Source organism: Larimichthys crocea, chromosome XXII (genome assembly GCF_000972845.2).
Source record: "Larimichthys crocea isolate SSNF chromosome XXII, L_crocea_2.0, whole genome shotgun sequence".
NCBI classification, from domain to species: Eukaryota; Metazoa; Chordata; class Actinopteri; family Sciaenidae; genus Larimichthys; species Larimichthys crocea.
This window is the reverse complement of record NC_040032.1, coordinates 15168385-15184128: the sequence shown is the minus strand read 5'-3', so window position 1 is coordinate 15184128 and position 15744 is coordinate 15168385. Positions and strand designations below refer to the sequence as shown.

The following is a 15744-nucleotide window of genomic DNA, read 5'->3' as shown; positions in this document are numbered from 1 at the left end:
GAGCAAAGTGAAACTGGAGTCATATTCCTTGTATGTGTACACATACCTGGCCAATAATAAAACTGATTCTCATTCTTTGTACTTTAAATAGTTCCCATAAAAGTAATATGTCATTAAGGTTTTATTCCAAGTGATTACGTAATCTCGTTCGTTCATGGCAGCTGGTAGAAATTCTGGTCCTCGTGGCCACGTCTTATCTGGTACGCTGAAACATTAGATAAATATAAACACTCTAATCCTGTCACAAATTTCTCAAATGTCAGACATTCTCCAAATCCACCACATTCAGTGCCCTTCCTATTTAGTCATAAATAAATGCATCAGTAAAGAGGAGCAGTGGCAATTGTCTAAATGTCACTGATTAATACACATCATGATAATGACCATGCCCTGACTCATGATGCCGGACTGAGTGTACTGGAAAACACTGAATGCCTGACGGAGTGAAATATGGCCTGGGTGGGTGGCATGGGGGCCGGATATCTTGATCTGTGGATGCTAAATAAAACATCTAGACATTGAAATTATTGAATTCACTTGAGGGTGTGTTGTTTATGGGGTTCATTCAGTCCAACACATTCAAAAATACATATTTAAAATCAACTGCGCCTACACTTTTAACTCAGTTTGAAGCTGGAAGGCTGACTATTGAGGTCAGTCTGGATTTTCCAGTTTCCTCCTGTAATACAGATTCAAGGCACAAATGACTTTGACAGTAGTTTTTCCTACTTATTTTTCAATTGGATTTATGAGAAATGTGTCTGGAAAGATATATTCAATTACAAGTCATCCTTCTTTGAGGTTTCCGGTCCAAAATAGATTTTTAAACTAAGGCAAAGCTGCATATTCTCATAACAGACCTGGTGCTAATGAAACTGATGTAAACGTCTGCAGTATTACAGTGCCAAAAACAGCACTTGTGTTTATATTAAAGTTATCTTCAGGTTAATGTGCGTTCAGTGTCCATTTACTTTATCTTTAGCCCCATTTCCTGTCAAGTGAAGGCATATATGAGTTCATCATCTGGGCCAGAGCAGTAAGCAGTAGCACCACAGACAAACCCTTCCATAAAGTGCCTCCTTACTGACTCAGCATAAGGTTTCAAAGCCTGTTTTATAATGTACAGCTAATTATTATTGGCTCTTTGTGGAACATTTTCCTGGTAACAGACCTCCAGACTAAAGTACACATCATTTTCTGGCAAATAAGTACAACAGTACAATATACTCAGAAAATTATACCCTCACATAGGATACGTAGTGGGAGTATAAAGCAGAAGAACTAGCATATATATATATATACACAGATATACAGATTCACACGTACATGTATAAGGTACGCTCAGACGAAGTAGCAAACCTGTGGCTATGAAGTGAAGCCAATGCGAAAAAGCCAAAACTTGCAGTCCCTCAAACGGCCACTTGAGGCTGGCTGCAGGACAAATAAATCTCCCAACTCCCAGATAATCTAAATATCGGCAAAGACGTGGATCATCGGCGGACTTGAGGCAAGCCAAAGACACTTAGATGCACAAGCAAGCCATCAATAACAGCACCCACCTGTCAATCAAAGTGGCCATGCTGTTAACTTTAAGGCTTGATATAATTTGAACAGGTGAGTTCTATAAAAATTCAGACTCAGTACAATTGTCATGAATGAGGAAATTAGCTATAGAGACCAGAACTGTCTTTAGGCTGTAAACATGTTTATTTCTGCTGTAAAGTTGGACATTTTAACATGGGGGTTTATGGAGACTGACATTTTATAGACAGCCTTAAGTGAGGAACTGCAATTTTTGGCACTTCCACATTGGCTTCACTTCACAGCCACGGAGGTTGCTGCTTAGTTATAAAGTAATAAAGTCTACAAATTAATCAGCTCTGATGCAGCAGTGGGAGATTTTTCAACGATAAAGTGTAGCAAAATACTCAAATTCACTCTAATTAACTGACATCCAACAGACTTAGTGATTATTACAGCTACTTTACTGCGATTGCAACTCTTTTGATCATATATTACATTTTCCTCAGCTAATGGAAAAACCCCATTATTAAGCATTTATCTCAGTAGAGCGTGAAGCCTGTATGTACAAATGGCTTAAAGCAGCTGAGCAGAGTGTATTCTCTTCAAAACCCCCATTGATGTAACCATTGGATTTTAGACAGGGGTGATGTCATTGCAATGCAATCCACCACATGCAGATTATCTGTTGAAACTACGACAGGAAAAGGAGGGAAGCAAGCTCAATTTCCTCCCATTCCAGCTACAGTATGAGAGTGGGCACTGCTCTTCAAGGTCAAGGTGGTTTTAAGTAAATCCAGTTGGCTGAGCTGAGAGCATGTTGGCATTTTAATCTTCCTGTTTAAGAAAAATTCTCACGTGCGCAATCATCATTTATGGAGAGAATAGACCGGTTTGTTCCATTCATTCGCCGTCTGTTCTATTCTTGGGTGCAGAGACTCTCTGGCATGTTGTTGTTATTAGACTTTGTGGTGGAATTTCCCGCAGCAACGGCAGCAGGACTTACTTGCCTCTGAGGCTTCGTGTACAGTAAACGACTGAGGGGGGAGATGAACAGAAAGTTTAGTAAAACTTCACAGACAATACACAATAACCACACCCTTCCTCGTTGAATAGAAATGTGGGACTGAAGGCAAAATAAGTGATATTTTTACTTCCCTGTGGTTTATAATGGCTATAGTATATCAGCAGGGGTCTGATCGATATGAATGACCTAATGATTGCTTCTCCAGTCTCCTGCTGAGAGTTCTAGATATCAAAACAATCCCATGTTTTGGCACAAAAATTGTCCATTCTCTGGAGTTTCAGGGCGCTCTGAACCCACCCTACCTTGTGTATTATTTATATCTGTGGTTTCAACTGCTCGGTAGTGGACGATAAATGATCAATACGATAGTTACACAAGCAAAGTTATTGCAACTTTTTTTGACACAATGTAGGACATGTCCATTAAATACCTCATGCTAATTCACTCGTGCTATGAAAATGACTTAATTCAACAACATCTGTCACAGGAGGGGTGGAGGCCGAGCCAGACATCTGTGTTGGAGAGGATAAGCCCTATCAGTGTTGTTGCAGCTCTCAGTGGTTACAAGGTTTATAAAGGTCATGGACGACACAGGGCCTAGCTACAACTGTTTATTCAATAAACCCTCAGATGGATAAGACAAAATCTTGCAGGAGAACCATTTTGATGTGTGAAAATCATCTTTTGGAGGAATCTCTGGAAATATCCATGCAGCTTATGCAGCACGAGTCCATGCTTTCACATCTTGCACTACAGTTCCAGCTTCAGCTCCCTCTTTCCCTGCAGAAAACCTTGTCATCACTTTATTTGGATTCAGCTGTTTTCCCCTCTGGCTCCCATTGTAATGACCTTTCTCTTCCAGCCAGAACAGAAGAGTCACTCCCCATTTTCCAGGCTGAAAACCCATCTCATCAAGAGGGATGTCATGTACCCCACTCAGCTTCCCTCCTGCTGTATCTCCCTCCTCTATTTGCACTTATTTTGAAGTGAAAAAATCTCTCCTAAGGTTTTTATTTCCTAACTTGGGCATGACTATCAGCACAATTATTCAGTCACACGCTGTTGACTGACCAGCGTGCTCACTCTCTGCTTCACACCCTTGTTTTTGTTAAGCCTAATATTGGTCATCTAGGCACTGGGGCATGTTTTCAGATCACCCTCACTGCATCCCTGTTTTCACTCTGGCATGAAACAATAGAGAAAGGTTAACTTGGTACATTTGGGGCTGATACAAACTAAAACACAGAAATACAGTTCATTTAACATGATATGTATACATAACTGTTGTAGCCATACAAAGTATTACCTGCATGAAAGAATTCTGAATCACTGGGATAAAGAGTGGGAGCCACATTGCTTACATTTCATGTGTGCACATTTTATCCATCAACCCATTTTCTGTAACCACTTATTCTCATCAGGGTCTTGTGATTATAAGATAAGATAAGATAATAATTATTATTAGGAGTAGTAGATAGATAGATAGATAGATAGATAGATAGATAGATAGATAGATAGATAGATAGATAGATAGACAGACAGACAGACAGACAGACAGACAGACACTTTATTGATCCCAAAGAGAATTCAAGCATCCAGTAGATGCAGTAAATATGTACAGAGAAATTAAACATTTAGTAGTAGTTGTAAATAATATTATACAGTCTAGACCTGGTCTGTATGGAAAGGGTCATGAGATAACTTCTGTTATGGCAGAATGTATGTTTGATGCTTTATTTTATTTTATTTTATTTTATTTTATTTTATTTTATTTTATTTGTTTATTATTGATGTATTGTATTATTAATACAAACACTATGCTTGTTCAGTATTTGTACTTGGCTGTATTCTTTTTCTTGTATTATTATTATTGTTATTATTATTGTTATTATTATTATTATTATTATTGTTGTTGTTGTTGTTGTTTATTAGCTATTTTATTTCATTTATTTTTTATTTTTTTATTTTTTTTATTTTTTTTAACACTATGCTTGTTCAGTATTTGTACTTGGCTGTATTCCCTAATTTTTTTTTGTATTATTATTATTTTTTTATTTATTATTCATTTTATTTAATTTTATTTAATTTCATTTAATTTTAATCCATTTCATTTATTCCATTCACACAAACACTATGCTTGTTCAGCATTTGCACTTGGCTGTACTTCCTCAGTTGTCCTGTGGGGGTCAGTGGCGCTGCCGGCTTGCGCGTTGACTCTGCCCTAAAACACCACGTAGAAGAAGCGTCAGGAGGCGGGGCCTGTCCGTTTGAAAGTGGCGGGCAGTCCCGACACTCAGCGGCCTGACGGCGGAGCAGCGGCTCGGTTAAACTTCATCCACTTCCCCGCAACAAGTATCAGAACATTTATCAAGTAGTGTGTCACAGTCGTGTTGTTTATCCTCAACCTGGACCGCTGGATGCAGTTTGTTCGTGACATTTTAAACGTTGTTACCGGAGGAAACGTGAGAAGGTAACGTCAACGTCTTTGCTAATAACCGCAGCTAAGTAGTTAACGGTAAAATGTCACCGACGTTAACTCGATTATCGACCGTCATCCACATTACAGACGGTTTATGATGCTTTTAATACTAAAAACTGGCAGTTTAACGGCTGTTTAACGGCTGTTGGCAGCTGTGTGTCCTTTGAAAGAAACGTTACAGCTGACTGGACTCTTAACAATACAGCCTGAAAACACATTTACATAATAACTGTAGTTTGCTGCACAGCTCAGGTTTGAACTGTCCGGGCTGAAAATGGACCTTTAGGTTCTGGTGTCATCCTCAGCTCCTCCATAATAACACCCATGGTGATTTTCCATTTCACCCACTAGAAGCCACAAAAACTGACTTGTTTTGTTCAATATTCAAACTATAAAACGTCTTTTAATGTCATGTTATCCACATTTGTAGATACTGACCATTAATGTATACATTTCTGCTTCAAGAGTAGGTTTGTTTGTTTACTTTCAGTGCTATAACCCTGGACATTATGGTAATCACTCATCAGTTTATATTGCTTTCGATGTATAAAGTAAAGTAAGTGTCCCACATGGACTTACAAGACACTACACGCATAACAAACAACTATAAAGAGTAAAAGAACAAGTAATGCCAAACAATATAACAATACAGGACAGAAATGACAGTAACGATGCACAGACTGTTCGTTTAAACACACCAAACATAAGCGACCCTCTTATGTTTAGCACAAACTGAGCATTCGTCTGTAAACAGGAATTAAAAGTACCACTGTCCTGTATATTATTACTGTATAAAAGTACTGACAAACACATGAGGTCGGTGTTTTTTACCTGGTCTGTCTCTCTGTTGATGAGATATTATTACACTATTAAACCATCATGTACCAATGATTCAATATAGTGATGTCATGGTTCAATACATTTCTAACACACCAAAAAAAGGTCGGCATTAACCATTATGGTAGGTGTTCTGTACTTATATAGTGCCTTTTCTAGTCCTCTCCTTCTTTTCTGACACATCTCATTCACACACATTGATACTCCTCATTAGTTTTAGGAGCTAACCATTCATACACACTTACACACCGATAGCGCAGCCTTCAGGAGCAATTTGGGGTTCATTATCTTGCTCGAGGACACTGTGACATGCAGACCGGAGGAGCCGGGGATCGAAACCACAGATCATCTGATTAGTGGATGAGCTGCTCTACCTCCAGGAGCTCCACTATAGAGAGATTGTAGATGGCCAGATGAAGTTGAACAGATCAGATCATCCTCAAACCAGAAGTACCTGGACTCCTTGTAGTAACAACGCATCCCATATTTGGGATCCAGCAGCTCTTTAATGATCAGGTTCATATTAAGAACACTTATCCATGTCTGAATCCTCCTCCAGTGTTCAAGCACTACATATTTGTTCACACGGCGTGTCTTTATTCACGTCTGCACTGAAGACAAATCCCTTTATCTTGATGATGGGAACCGCTGTAACTCGACATCTGCTGTTGCAGTTTAATTTTGGTTGTAGCTGACTAAAAATGAACATTTATCAAAACCTTTATCTTCTCTTCATTCAAAATATTTAATGGCGTTTTATTTTGTCGTCTTATTATTATGTAAGTCCATGGTTTCACTATGATAACCTCTTCTGTTTCAAGGTATAGGAGTCTTGCATCATGACGAACGAGGACGCTAAGGTGATCCCGGTGCGGGTTGCCTTGCGGTGTCGCCCGTTGGTACCTAAAGAAATCAATGAGGGATGTCAGTGCTGTCTCACCTTTGTGCCTGGGGAGCCACAGGTCAGGAAAATACTTTTTTTCTGTTTCAGAGTGATGTTCTGTGCAAAGTCTTAAAATCTAATGCAGCTGCACCAACCAGTATTTGTAAAAAAAAATTGCTTGTTTTCAGGTGATCGTTGGCACAGAGAAGGCGTTCACCTATGATTATGTATTCGATCCGACTGCTGAGCAAGAAGAAGTGTTCAATACGGCCGTGTCCTCCTTGTTGAATGGGCTTTTCAAAGGTAGCTATGTCTTTTTAACACAATGCTTCAGTAAGAAAATTGTTGTTTTGGTTTTACCTCTGAATCCAGAACAGTTCTGCAACAAAAGAAAACTCCTCAGTACAGACTGTGCTGATCATGAGCTGCTCTAAAATTAAAATCACCATTAAATACATTGGAAACCTCTAATTAATTGTCCTTTTTTTTATAGGTTACCATGCCACAGTTCTTGCATACGGACAGACGGGATCAGGGAAGACCTTCTCCATGGGAGGAACGTACACATCCGCTCAGGAAAACGACCCTTCAGTCGGAGTTATCCCACGAGTTATTCAACGGATCTTTAAGGAGCGAGAGAGCAGGACGGACTGTGAATTCTCTCTGGCAGTATCCTACCTGGAGGTGGGTCGGCATGTTTTTTTTTTTTTATGTCATTCAGATATTTATTGTGCTTCTCTGACATCCAGTAAATGTTGTTTCACTGCTCAGTGGCCTTTCAAAGTAATTTAGTTAAGCTTCCTTCCGTTTGATTGCAGATCTATAATGAAGATATATTGGACTTGCTGTGCGCGTCTAAAGATAAACCCTCCCTCAGCATTCGGGAAGACCCTAAAGAGGGAATTAAGGTGAGTGACTGACATGTTTACAAGAATGAACGCACACATTGATGTATTTCTTTTATGTTTAATGCGTTGTGTCCTGTTTTTTAGATTGTGGGTTTAACTGAGAAGCAGGTATTCTCCGCCTATGAGATGGTGGGTTGTCTGGAGCTCGGAAATTCAGCTCGGACTGTCGGTTCCACGGCAATGAACGCCGCTTCTTCACGCTCACATGCCATCTTCACCATCACTCTGGAGCAACGCAGAGGGACAGACAAGTCAGTTTGGGTTTTTCTCTTGTTAACCATAAAGGTCTATTTAGGCAGTCTAATGACAGAAATGTAATATAATATTCATATAAGCATGGTCACTGGTGTATAATCACCTGAAAATATTTGCACAAGCACAAACACCTCCTGTTAGAAAGTGCCACATTGCTGGATTTTGTACAAATGCAGCTGAAGCCACATTTATCCCCGTCAATGTGTGTGTGTGTAGCTTAGTACCGCCCTCAGTCACAACAACACACACAAACCTGCAGCTCTTTATACATCCACGAAGGACAAAGCCCACCTGATGACCCGTTTGGCTTTCTGTGATGTGTTTTTTAAGTAAATCACCAGAGATGCATCTGATCTGAACGGTTATACAAAGCAACATTTTGGAAACGCTTATCTTCTACAGGTTGAATATTTGTGTTTATCTTTTATTGCAGAGTCGATTCGGTTGTTTCAAAATTACACCTTGTGGATCTGGCTGGCTCAGAGAGGCAAAAGAAAACCAAAGCGGAGGGAGATCGTTTAAAGGAAGGTAAACTATGTTTTTCTTTAAACCTCTACGTACTCCTCTCCTGATGATATGTAGTCCACTGCAACATTTCCGTGTTTTGTCTTTCGTGTTGTGAAAGTGCGCTCGATAACAGCATTTCTGTGTTTTGATTCTATTCGTTTTCATCTTCAGGCATCAGCATCAATCGTGGTCTTTTGTCTTTGGGTAATGTGATCAGTGCCTTGGGGGATGAAAGCAAGAAAAATGCCTTTGTTCCTTACAGAGACTCCAAACTCACCCGTCTGCTTCAAGGTAAGCTTTGATTTTAGATGTTCAAAAGTTACTTAGTGGTCATTAAGGCAGCCTCGGATACCATCCTCATCCAAACACGAATAAATCATGGCTTTGGTATCTGTTCTGTTACCACATAATGAAGCTTTGTTTTGCTGCTCTGAACAGAATCTGCATGTGATGATTTTTTATTTGTTTGTTTCATCAGATTCTTTGGGAGGCAACAGCCACACTTTGATGATCGCGTGCATCAGTCCTGCAGACTCAAACATGGAGGAGACCATCAACACCCTGCGATACGCTGACAGAGCGCGCAAGATTAAAAACAAACCTGTCGTCAACGTTGACCCCAGAGCTGCAGAAATGAGCCGCCTGAAACAACAGGTACAGAAACTAATGTTTAGGAGAGATTAGTTTGGCCAGAGTGCGTATGATACCGCTTATTTCTTGTCTGTTTTTAAAATTTAATAAATGTTTGGATTCATGCACTTCAGGTCCAGGAGCTGCAGGTGATGCTACTTCATGCCCGTGGAGGAGTGGCTCCCGTTCTCTCTGGGTAAGACATTAATTTCCCAATAAATCAACGTCCTGCCAGGATTGTCTGTCAGATGCATCCCAGGGTGTCTATCACCCGTAACAAAAGGCCACAACAGTTACTCAGTCCCTCTGTTACAGGCCAGAGTCTGCAGAGAATGTGACTAAGCTGCTGGAAAGGATCCGCAGCCTGCAGGACGAGAACAATAAACTAAGCAGGGAGCTGAGCGAGGCGGCCGGACAAACTGCCTTTATGTTTGAGAAAATCATTATGGTGAGTCAGACAACAACATTTACTAATCCTCCCTCCAGACATTGTTACTACCCATGATTCATCTACGGTTTATCTTTTTATTGATGCCCCGTCTCTCTCATTCACTGTTCCGTCATGTTTGTCACGTTGCGTCTTGTTTTACTTTACAGACCGAACAAGCAAACGAGAAACTGCAAAGCAAACTGGAACAACTGCGGCACCACGCGGCGTAAGTTTTCAAGGGCATGAAGCCAGCAGGGCTTCAGGATGTCTGACAAAGTTTGAAGAGGACACAGAATACTTCATGACTTCAGGCATTACTTCATTAATCATCATGATTTGCCTTTTTTTATTTCAGATGTACTGTTGATCTTGAGAAGATCTTGGAGACACTGGAGGACCAGGAGTTAAAGGAGAACGTCGAGGTGATGAAGAACCTGCAAGACGTCATCTTGGAGCTCAAGGTACACAAGTTGGCTTACATTATAAATCTCCAAATGACCTCAGACTAAAATGATTCAGTTAAATATTAGTGTGACGCCACAAAGCGGGAAAAACACATTTAAATCCATCGCTGTTGATCGGATCCTGAATTTTACGGTTTGTTTGTTTTCAAAGAATGAGAGCGCAGGCATCGCCGCCTCCATCGAGGCTATGGCTGCAGGAGATGACGGACCAGAGACGTCTGGGAACGGCAGCACTAACGCAGCAGATGACTCGCCATCTGTACGTTGACAAAACACTTCACGATCTGCACAGACTGTGCACATTTTGTACACACACGTCTGTAGTAACACACACAGCTCATCTAAAGATGTTTCCCACCTCTAACACACTAAACAGGATGTTACTGGCCTCGCCGGTAAGGAGTCCCCGGAGGCTTTTACAGCCCATCATGCACTGCGGCAGGCCCAGCTCTCCAAGGAACTGATCGAGCTGAACAAAGTGTTGAGCTTGAAGGAAGCGTTTGTGAGGAAAATGTGCCAGAACGACACCCAGTTAGAGCCGATGCAGTCGGAGGACAAGGTGGGAGGATTTTGTACACATCCTCGACTCATACAGTTGTTTTTAAAATCACCTCAGTTAGTTTTAAACATCTGGGTGTTTTTGTCCTACAGAAAAACTTTCAAACTCTTCAGTCGGCGGTGGATTCACTGCAGAAAGAGAAGGAGGACCTGGTTTTGGCACTTCAGTCTGCAAAGAAGGACACCAACCAGGCTAAGTACGAACACTCCGATCTTTCTTTGTTTGTGCTTGTAGTAATATTTAAGTCACAAACTTGACTTCCTCCTTTTTATCTGACAAACTCCACCTTCTTCCAGGCTTAGCGAGCAGCGGAGGAAGAGACTGCAGGAGCTCGAGGGCCAGCTCGTCGACATGAAGAAGAAGCTTCTCGAGCAGTCCAAACTGCTGAAACTCAAAGAGTCCTCTGTGCAGAAAGTCAGCAAGCTCATGCAGGAGATACAGGTAACCAGTGATTTTCTTCTTCTCCCTACTGGTGACGTATAAACATGCACAGCGTCTTAACATCGTAGAGCATGGTGGCCAATATTTAACACTACTTGTTGCACATGTAAGCCGCAGTCGGCAAATCAGTAACATTTTGTTCTCGCAGGCTATGAAGACCCAGCGTACGCAGCTGATGAGGCAGATGAGGGAGGACTCTGACAAATTCAGACAGTGGAAGAGCAAGAAGGACCGAGAGGTGCTGCAGCTCAAGGAGAAGGCACGTGAACAATTAATTCATAAATCCACTCTTCCCTTCTAAGTCTGCTAAATCCTTTTTATCCTTACACTTATTAAACGAGGCTCACAGCTGATCTTTTGTCTGTTGTACAGGATCGAAAACGTCAGTACGAGTTGCTTAAACTCGAGAGGGATTTCCAGAAACAGGCCAGCGTTCTGCGCCGTAAAACCGAGGAGGTGAGGCCATTTGTAGTCTGTTATCTGAACCAGCTATTGAAGTGAATATTTTCCAACATTTACTCTGTAAAATAGCAAGTTTATAATTTTTTTTTAAACATGTTGAAACTGGGTGTAACTGGAAAGCAGCTTATTATAAGTTTTGTTTTTGTTTTTTCCCTACAGGCTGCAGCTGCAAACAAGCGGCTGAAAGATGCTCTCCAGAAGAGAAGTGAGGTCGCAGAGAAACGCAAAGATGCCCAAAAGAAAGGGATGGACGGGGCTGCAGCGAGAATGAAGGTAATTAACTTAATATCCTGAAAGAGTTTCTGCATATTTCTTCTATTTTTAGAATGATTAACAAACATCATAACAGTGTTGTCCAAGTGAAAGAGTCAAATAACTTTGCTTGTTCCTTTAACTGACTGTTTTTTTGTGATCAGACATGGTTTCTCAATGAAGTGGAGGTTATGGTCAGCACAGAGGAGGCCCGACGCCACCTCAACGATCTGCTGGAGGACAGAAAGGTCTTGGCTCAGGAGATCAACCACCTCAAACAGCAGATGGAGGCAGGGGAGCGACCCGCTGCCAAAATCAGGGTGAGGATACGAGAATATGCACAAAGCTGCAGCAGCGAAGTAAAAATGTTATCAGAACTGTTTTTAAAATGTTGTTAGAATCAATCGTTTGCTTTGTGGCGTCTCTCCACACAGCGTCGGACACTGATCATCTCTGAGCTGGAGACTCAGGGGGCGCTCGAAACACCTCTGACCAAACAGGTGGAGAACCTGGAAACAGAGATGGGCCTCAGGTGAGTCCGACAAAGCTGCTCAGCCTCCTTCTAATCAATGACTGAATGAAATTATTTTCAACAGCTACAGCTGCTTTTATTTCAGGTCATTGTGATGATATGAGTTAAATATTGAGAGTAGACACTGAATATATTGTGTTTTATGTCAACAGGAACGCTCAGATCGCTGACCTTCAGCAGAAAGTTCTCGTCGCAGACGGCGAGAGCCGCCTGAAACAGCGCGTAGACGGCATCACAAGCATCGTCGAAGCCAAGTACGGCCTCAAAGTCCTGATGTCCGAGGTGAGCAAAATGCGAATGCATTATTTTATATTCGTACCAGTTTGTTAGATTAGTAAGAAATAAACTAAGCATCAAAATTTCTCTTTTATTTAGCTGGTGTCGGCCAAAACAGCCAGTGCCAAGCTGGAGAGCGAACTGAACCAGGAGAAGGTGAACTCACAAGATTTAAGGAAGATGCTGGTCGACGAGAGAAACGTGATGTTGACGATGGACATGGAGCACCAGCAGCAGATGGTGGAACTCGAGCAGACGCATCAAGAGAAGGTGCTCGTAGCTTTAACTCGTGTAACCATTTCCATCAGTTTTTAGAGACGTACGTTTTATTGAATCCTCTTTATCCCTTTGCTCAGGTCCTTTACCTCCTTAACCAGCTGCAGAGCAAACCTATCTGCAGCGAGTCGGACGAAACAAAGCAGAAAGATGAGGAGAGTTTGAAGGAGAAGGAGCTTCTCCAGCGCCTCAAAGTCCAGGTTTGAAGAACCAATCGCTGACTGTGATATTTGTCTTTTGTGTCAGGAGAAGTCGTGCAGAATGATCGCAAACCGTTTAATCACCTGTGATCTGTCATTTTAGGAAGAAGAGATCGAAAAGCTGCGAGAGTTAAGCGAGCAGAACCAGAAACTGGTGGAGCAGAACGAGCAGTACAGACAGGTAACTGTGCAGTTTATTATCCTGTGCTGCATCTAATCTTCACCTCGACTCGAACCAAAAGTCTGTTCTTTCCTCGACAGAAACTCTCACTGCTTCACCTGGCGAGTGGAAAGAAAGTCCTCGTGCCGACGACAAACAATGAAAACAGCCTAGAAGACTCGTTTGAGTACATTCCTCCAAAGGTAAGTTCTTCTTCCTGCCGGTTATTTCAGCTTTTAACCTCAAAGTTGGATAGTTGAGGTTATTTTCCTGTAGCTGTTGAACATGTTTTATTCATGACCAGTAAAAGGAAACATTAGACCAAGAATTAGTGGTTGTATTGTTATTTAATGCAAAACAGACCATGCAGCTGGATTCCTGGGTTTGTAAATTAAGATGCTTCTCCGTTTCATTGTTTCTTTTTTTGGGTTTTATTATTTCAGTGACTTGCAGCACTCAGCCTTCATAGATATCATGTAGGGATGTAACAAGTTGGTTCACTAATTGACTTTACAAAGATGAAAAACAGAAGAAAGGACTTTGTTTCAAGTGTGCTGACTTTTTTTTTGTTTGTGTTCTCCGTCAACAAAAAGCCGAAAACAAAGCGCTTCACCACGGCCAAAGCATCCCAGAGCACGGCCATCAAAGTGGAAGAGCTGATCTCTCCGAGCGAGGACGAGAATGACGAGGAAGAGGAGGAGTGGTGTCCAGAGAAAGCCGAGAAGGGACGAAGAATCTCAAAGAAAACGAAAGCAACTGGGGTAAGACTGGGATCATGATTAAACCAGTAAGTGTGAGGACAAATTATGTTCACGATATTAAAACTGTCACGTTGTCTTTCTTTAGTGTGCGTGTAAAGGTCGCTGCGTCAACAAGCAGTGCAGGTGCCGCAAAGGGAAGATGACCTGTGGGGAGAACTGCCAGTGTGATCACGGGAAATGTCGAAATATGGACAAGCAGGTGCCTGCAGAGGTAAATGAGTTTATGCAAGTATCATCTTCTTTTTTAAGCAGCGCCTTGTAGTAACACATTATGAAGTTCAGCTCGTCTCTGCAGGCAGATGGGATAGATGATAGCAATAGAGAGTTAGATGGTCGTGAATTATGTTCGCGGCTGCAGAGAAAATAAAGTTCCTGTTTATAAATGTCAACACAAGCCTCTCGCCACCATCCTTCATCAACATAGCGGTCCGGACAGCTTTGCTAAATTAGTCTAAAGTCAGTGTTGAGATAATTGCGGCAATATGAGATTACAGTTGGGAACCCGAAATATGGAAAATGGCCTCAAAGATGATGAATTCTTTTATGAAAATCTAGTGCAGAACAATCAGCTTTTGTTTATTTTCTCATTTCAGGACGTGAGTCAGACAGACAGTCTTTCTACAGACTCCGGGTCTCTTCAAGAGCAGACGTCTGTCAGCCCCGACAACTCCACCTTCTTCAAGCCGCCGTCTTGTACACCAACCAAGAAGGTAAGCCAGCCCTGCTGTGTATTCTCTCTGCCACTGTAACTTTAAAGGATCATTTCTAAACTATCAAACTATTGCAGGTTCTCAAAGAAATCGGAGACATGGGACACGCCTCTGCAGACCTGAAGCTGGTCAGGAAACCTCTTTTGCCCGAGGAAGAGGAGGAGGAGGACGACTTTGAGGACAGAACAACAGTGAGCTTCCTCAAGAAGAAGAAAAGACTCCTGACGAGTTTTCAGAACAGTTTCTTCTCCGGATGCACTCCCATCAGAGAGGAGTCTTAGTCAGGACAGAGCAGGAGAGGGCTTTTATACGTTAGGTGTCCATGTCTTTTTTGTCTTTATATATGTGACTAACTGATTGTTGTGTACTGTAACTTGAACGTAGCTGTCGATTCTTTGTTTTCTGTAGAGGGGTAACAAAAGGACTGTGAATAGAAACGTTTACTGGAAGTCGCAACGAGACGATCAGGAAGCCTGTACATAGTATTGTAGTTTATCGTAGCACTAATACGTCGAATCAGTCGTCCACAGATCTCCCAGTCACGCCGTTTATATCACAACATCGTTCGGTTTTTAACTCTGCTTTTACTTTCACAGCTGAATAAAGTCTTACACCCGAATCTTGTTTTTAAAAGATTGACAAACAGTTTTTTGTTTTGTCGTCTGAACGTTTCGCGTCATCAGTCGAAGGGAATTAATTTATTTCGTTCATTAGTCCGTTAAGTTGTACTCACTTCCGTCGCTGTTCGTTTAGCTGTTGATCCCTGGAGTTGAATTAAAAATGAAGCATTGCATTGATTTTAAGATGACTGTACTGTAGCACATATTTCTTTCTCGCAAATGCTCAACAGAACAAAATAAACCATCAGATAGTCGTGGTGTTTTAATATAATGACTTCTCTTTTGTTTTGCTGCTTAAAAAGATTCATGCTGTTTCCACGAGGGCAGCAAAGCCTGAAGTTTTCATGTCAAGGTTTTGAATTGATTCAGACCTTGACTAGAATTTCACTGGATCTTATTTGCTTTGTGTTGTTCAAATCTGTTTTTGTGCTTATTTGGGTTTCAAATGCTGTGTGGGAGGTTTCCTTCAGGCGTTACTATGAGCACAGGACACACAACTGTCAACACATGATCGGTCTTCAACACTTCCACTTTGTTTTTAGTATCGGATGAAT

At 41.5% G+C, this 15744-nt stretch overlaps 1 protein-coding gene across 1 annotated transcript; it reads left to right on the top strand.

Moving 5' to 3' along the window:
* The first annotated feature begins 4782 nt into the window (after window positions 1-4782).
* On the top strand, window positions 4783-15458 carry kif4 (kinesin family member 4). Its single transcript, XM_010740148.3, has 31 exons — window positions 4783-5018; window positions 6686-6826; window positions 6936-7050; window positions 7241-7431; window positions 7566-7655; window positions 7740-7906; window positions 8344-8438; window positions 8589-8708; window positions 8896-9071; window positions 9182-9243; window positions 9363-9495; window positions 9645-9703; window positions 9833-9938; window positions 10093-10200; window positions 10318-10500; window positions 10593-10696; window positions 10797-10941; window positions 11090-11200; window positions 11314-11397; window positions 11563-11676; window positions 11820-11975; window positions 12090-12187; window positions 12340-12469; window positions 12563-12733; window positions 12820-12939; window positions 13043-13120; window positions 13201-13302; window positions 13693-13860; window positions 13946-14071; window positions 14454-14570; window positions 14648-15458. The coding sequence occupies exons 2-31, from the start codon at window positions 6704-6706 to the stop codon at window positions 14849-14851; spliced, it is 3756 nt and encodes a 1251-aa protein (XP_010738450.3). The 5' UTR covers window positions 4783-5018; window positions 6686-6703; the 3' UTR covers window positions 14852-15458.
* The last annotated feature ends 286 nt before the right edge of the window (window positions 15459-15744 follow it).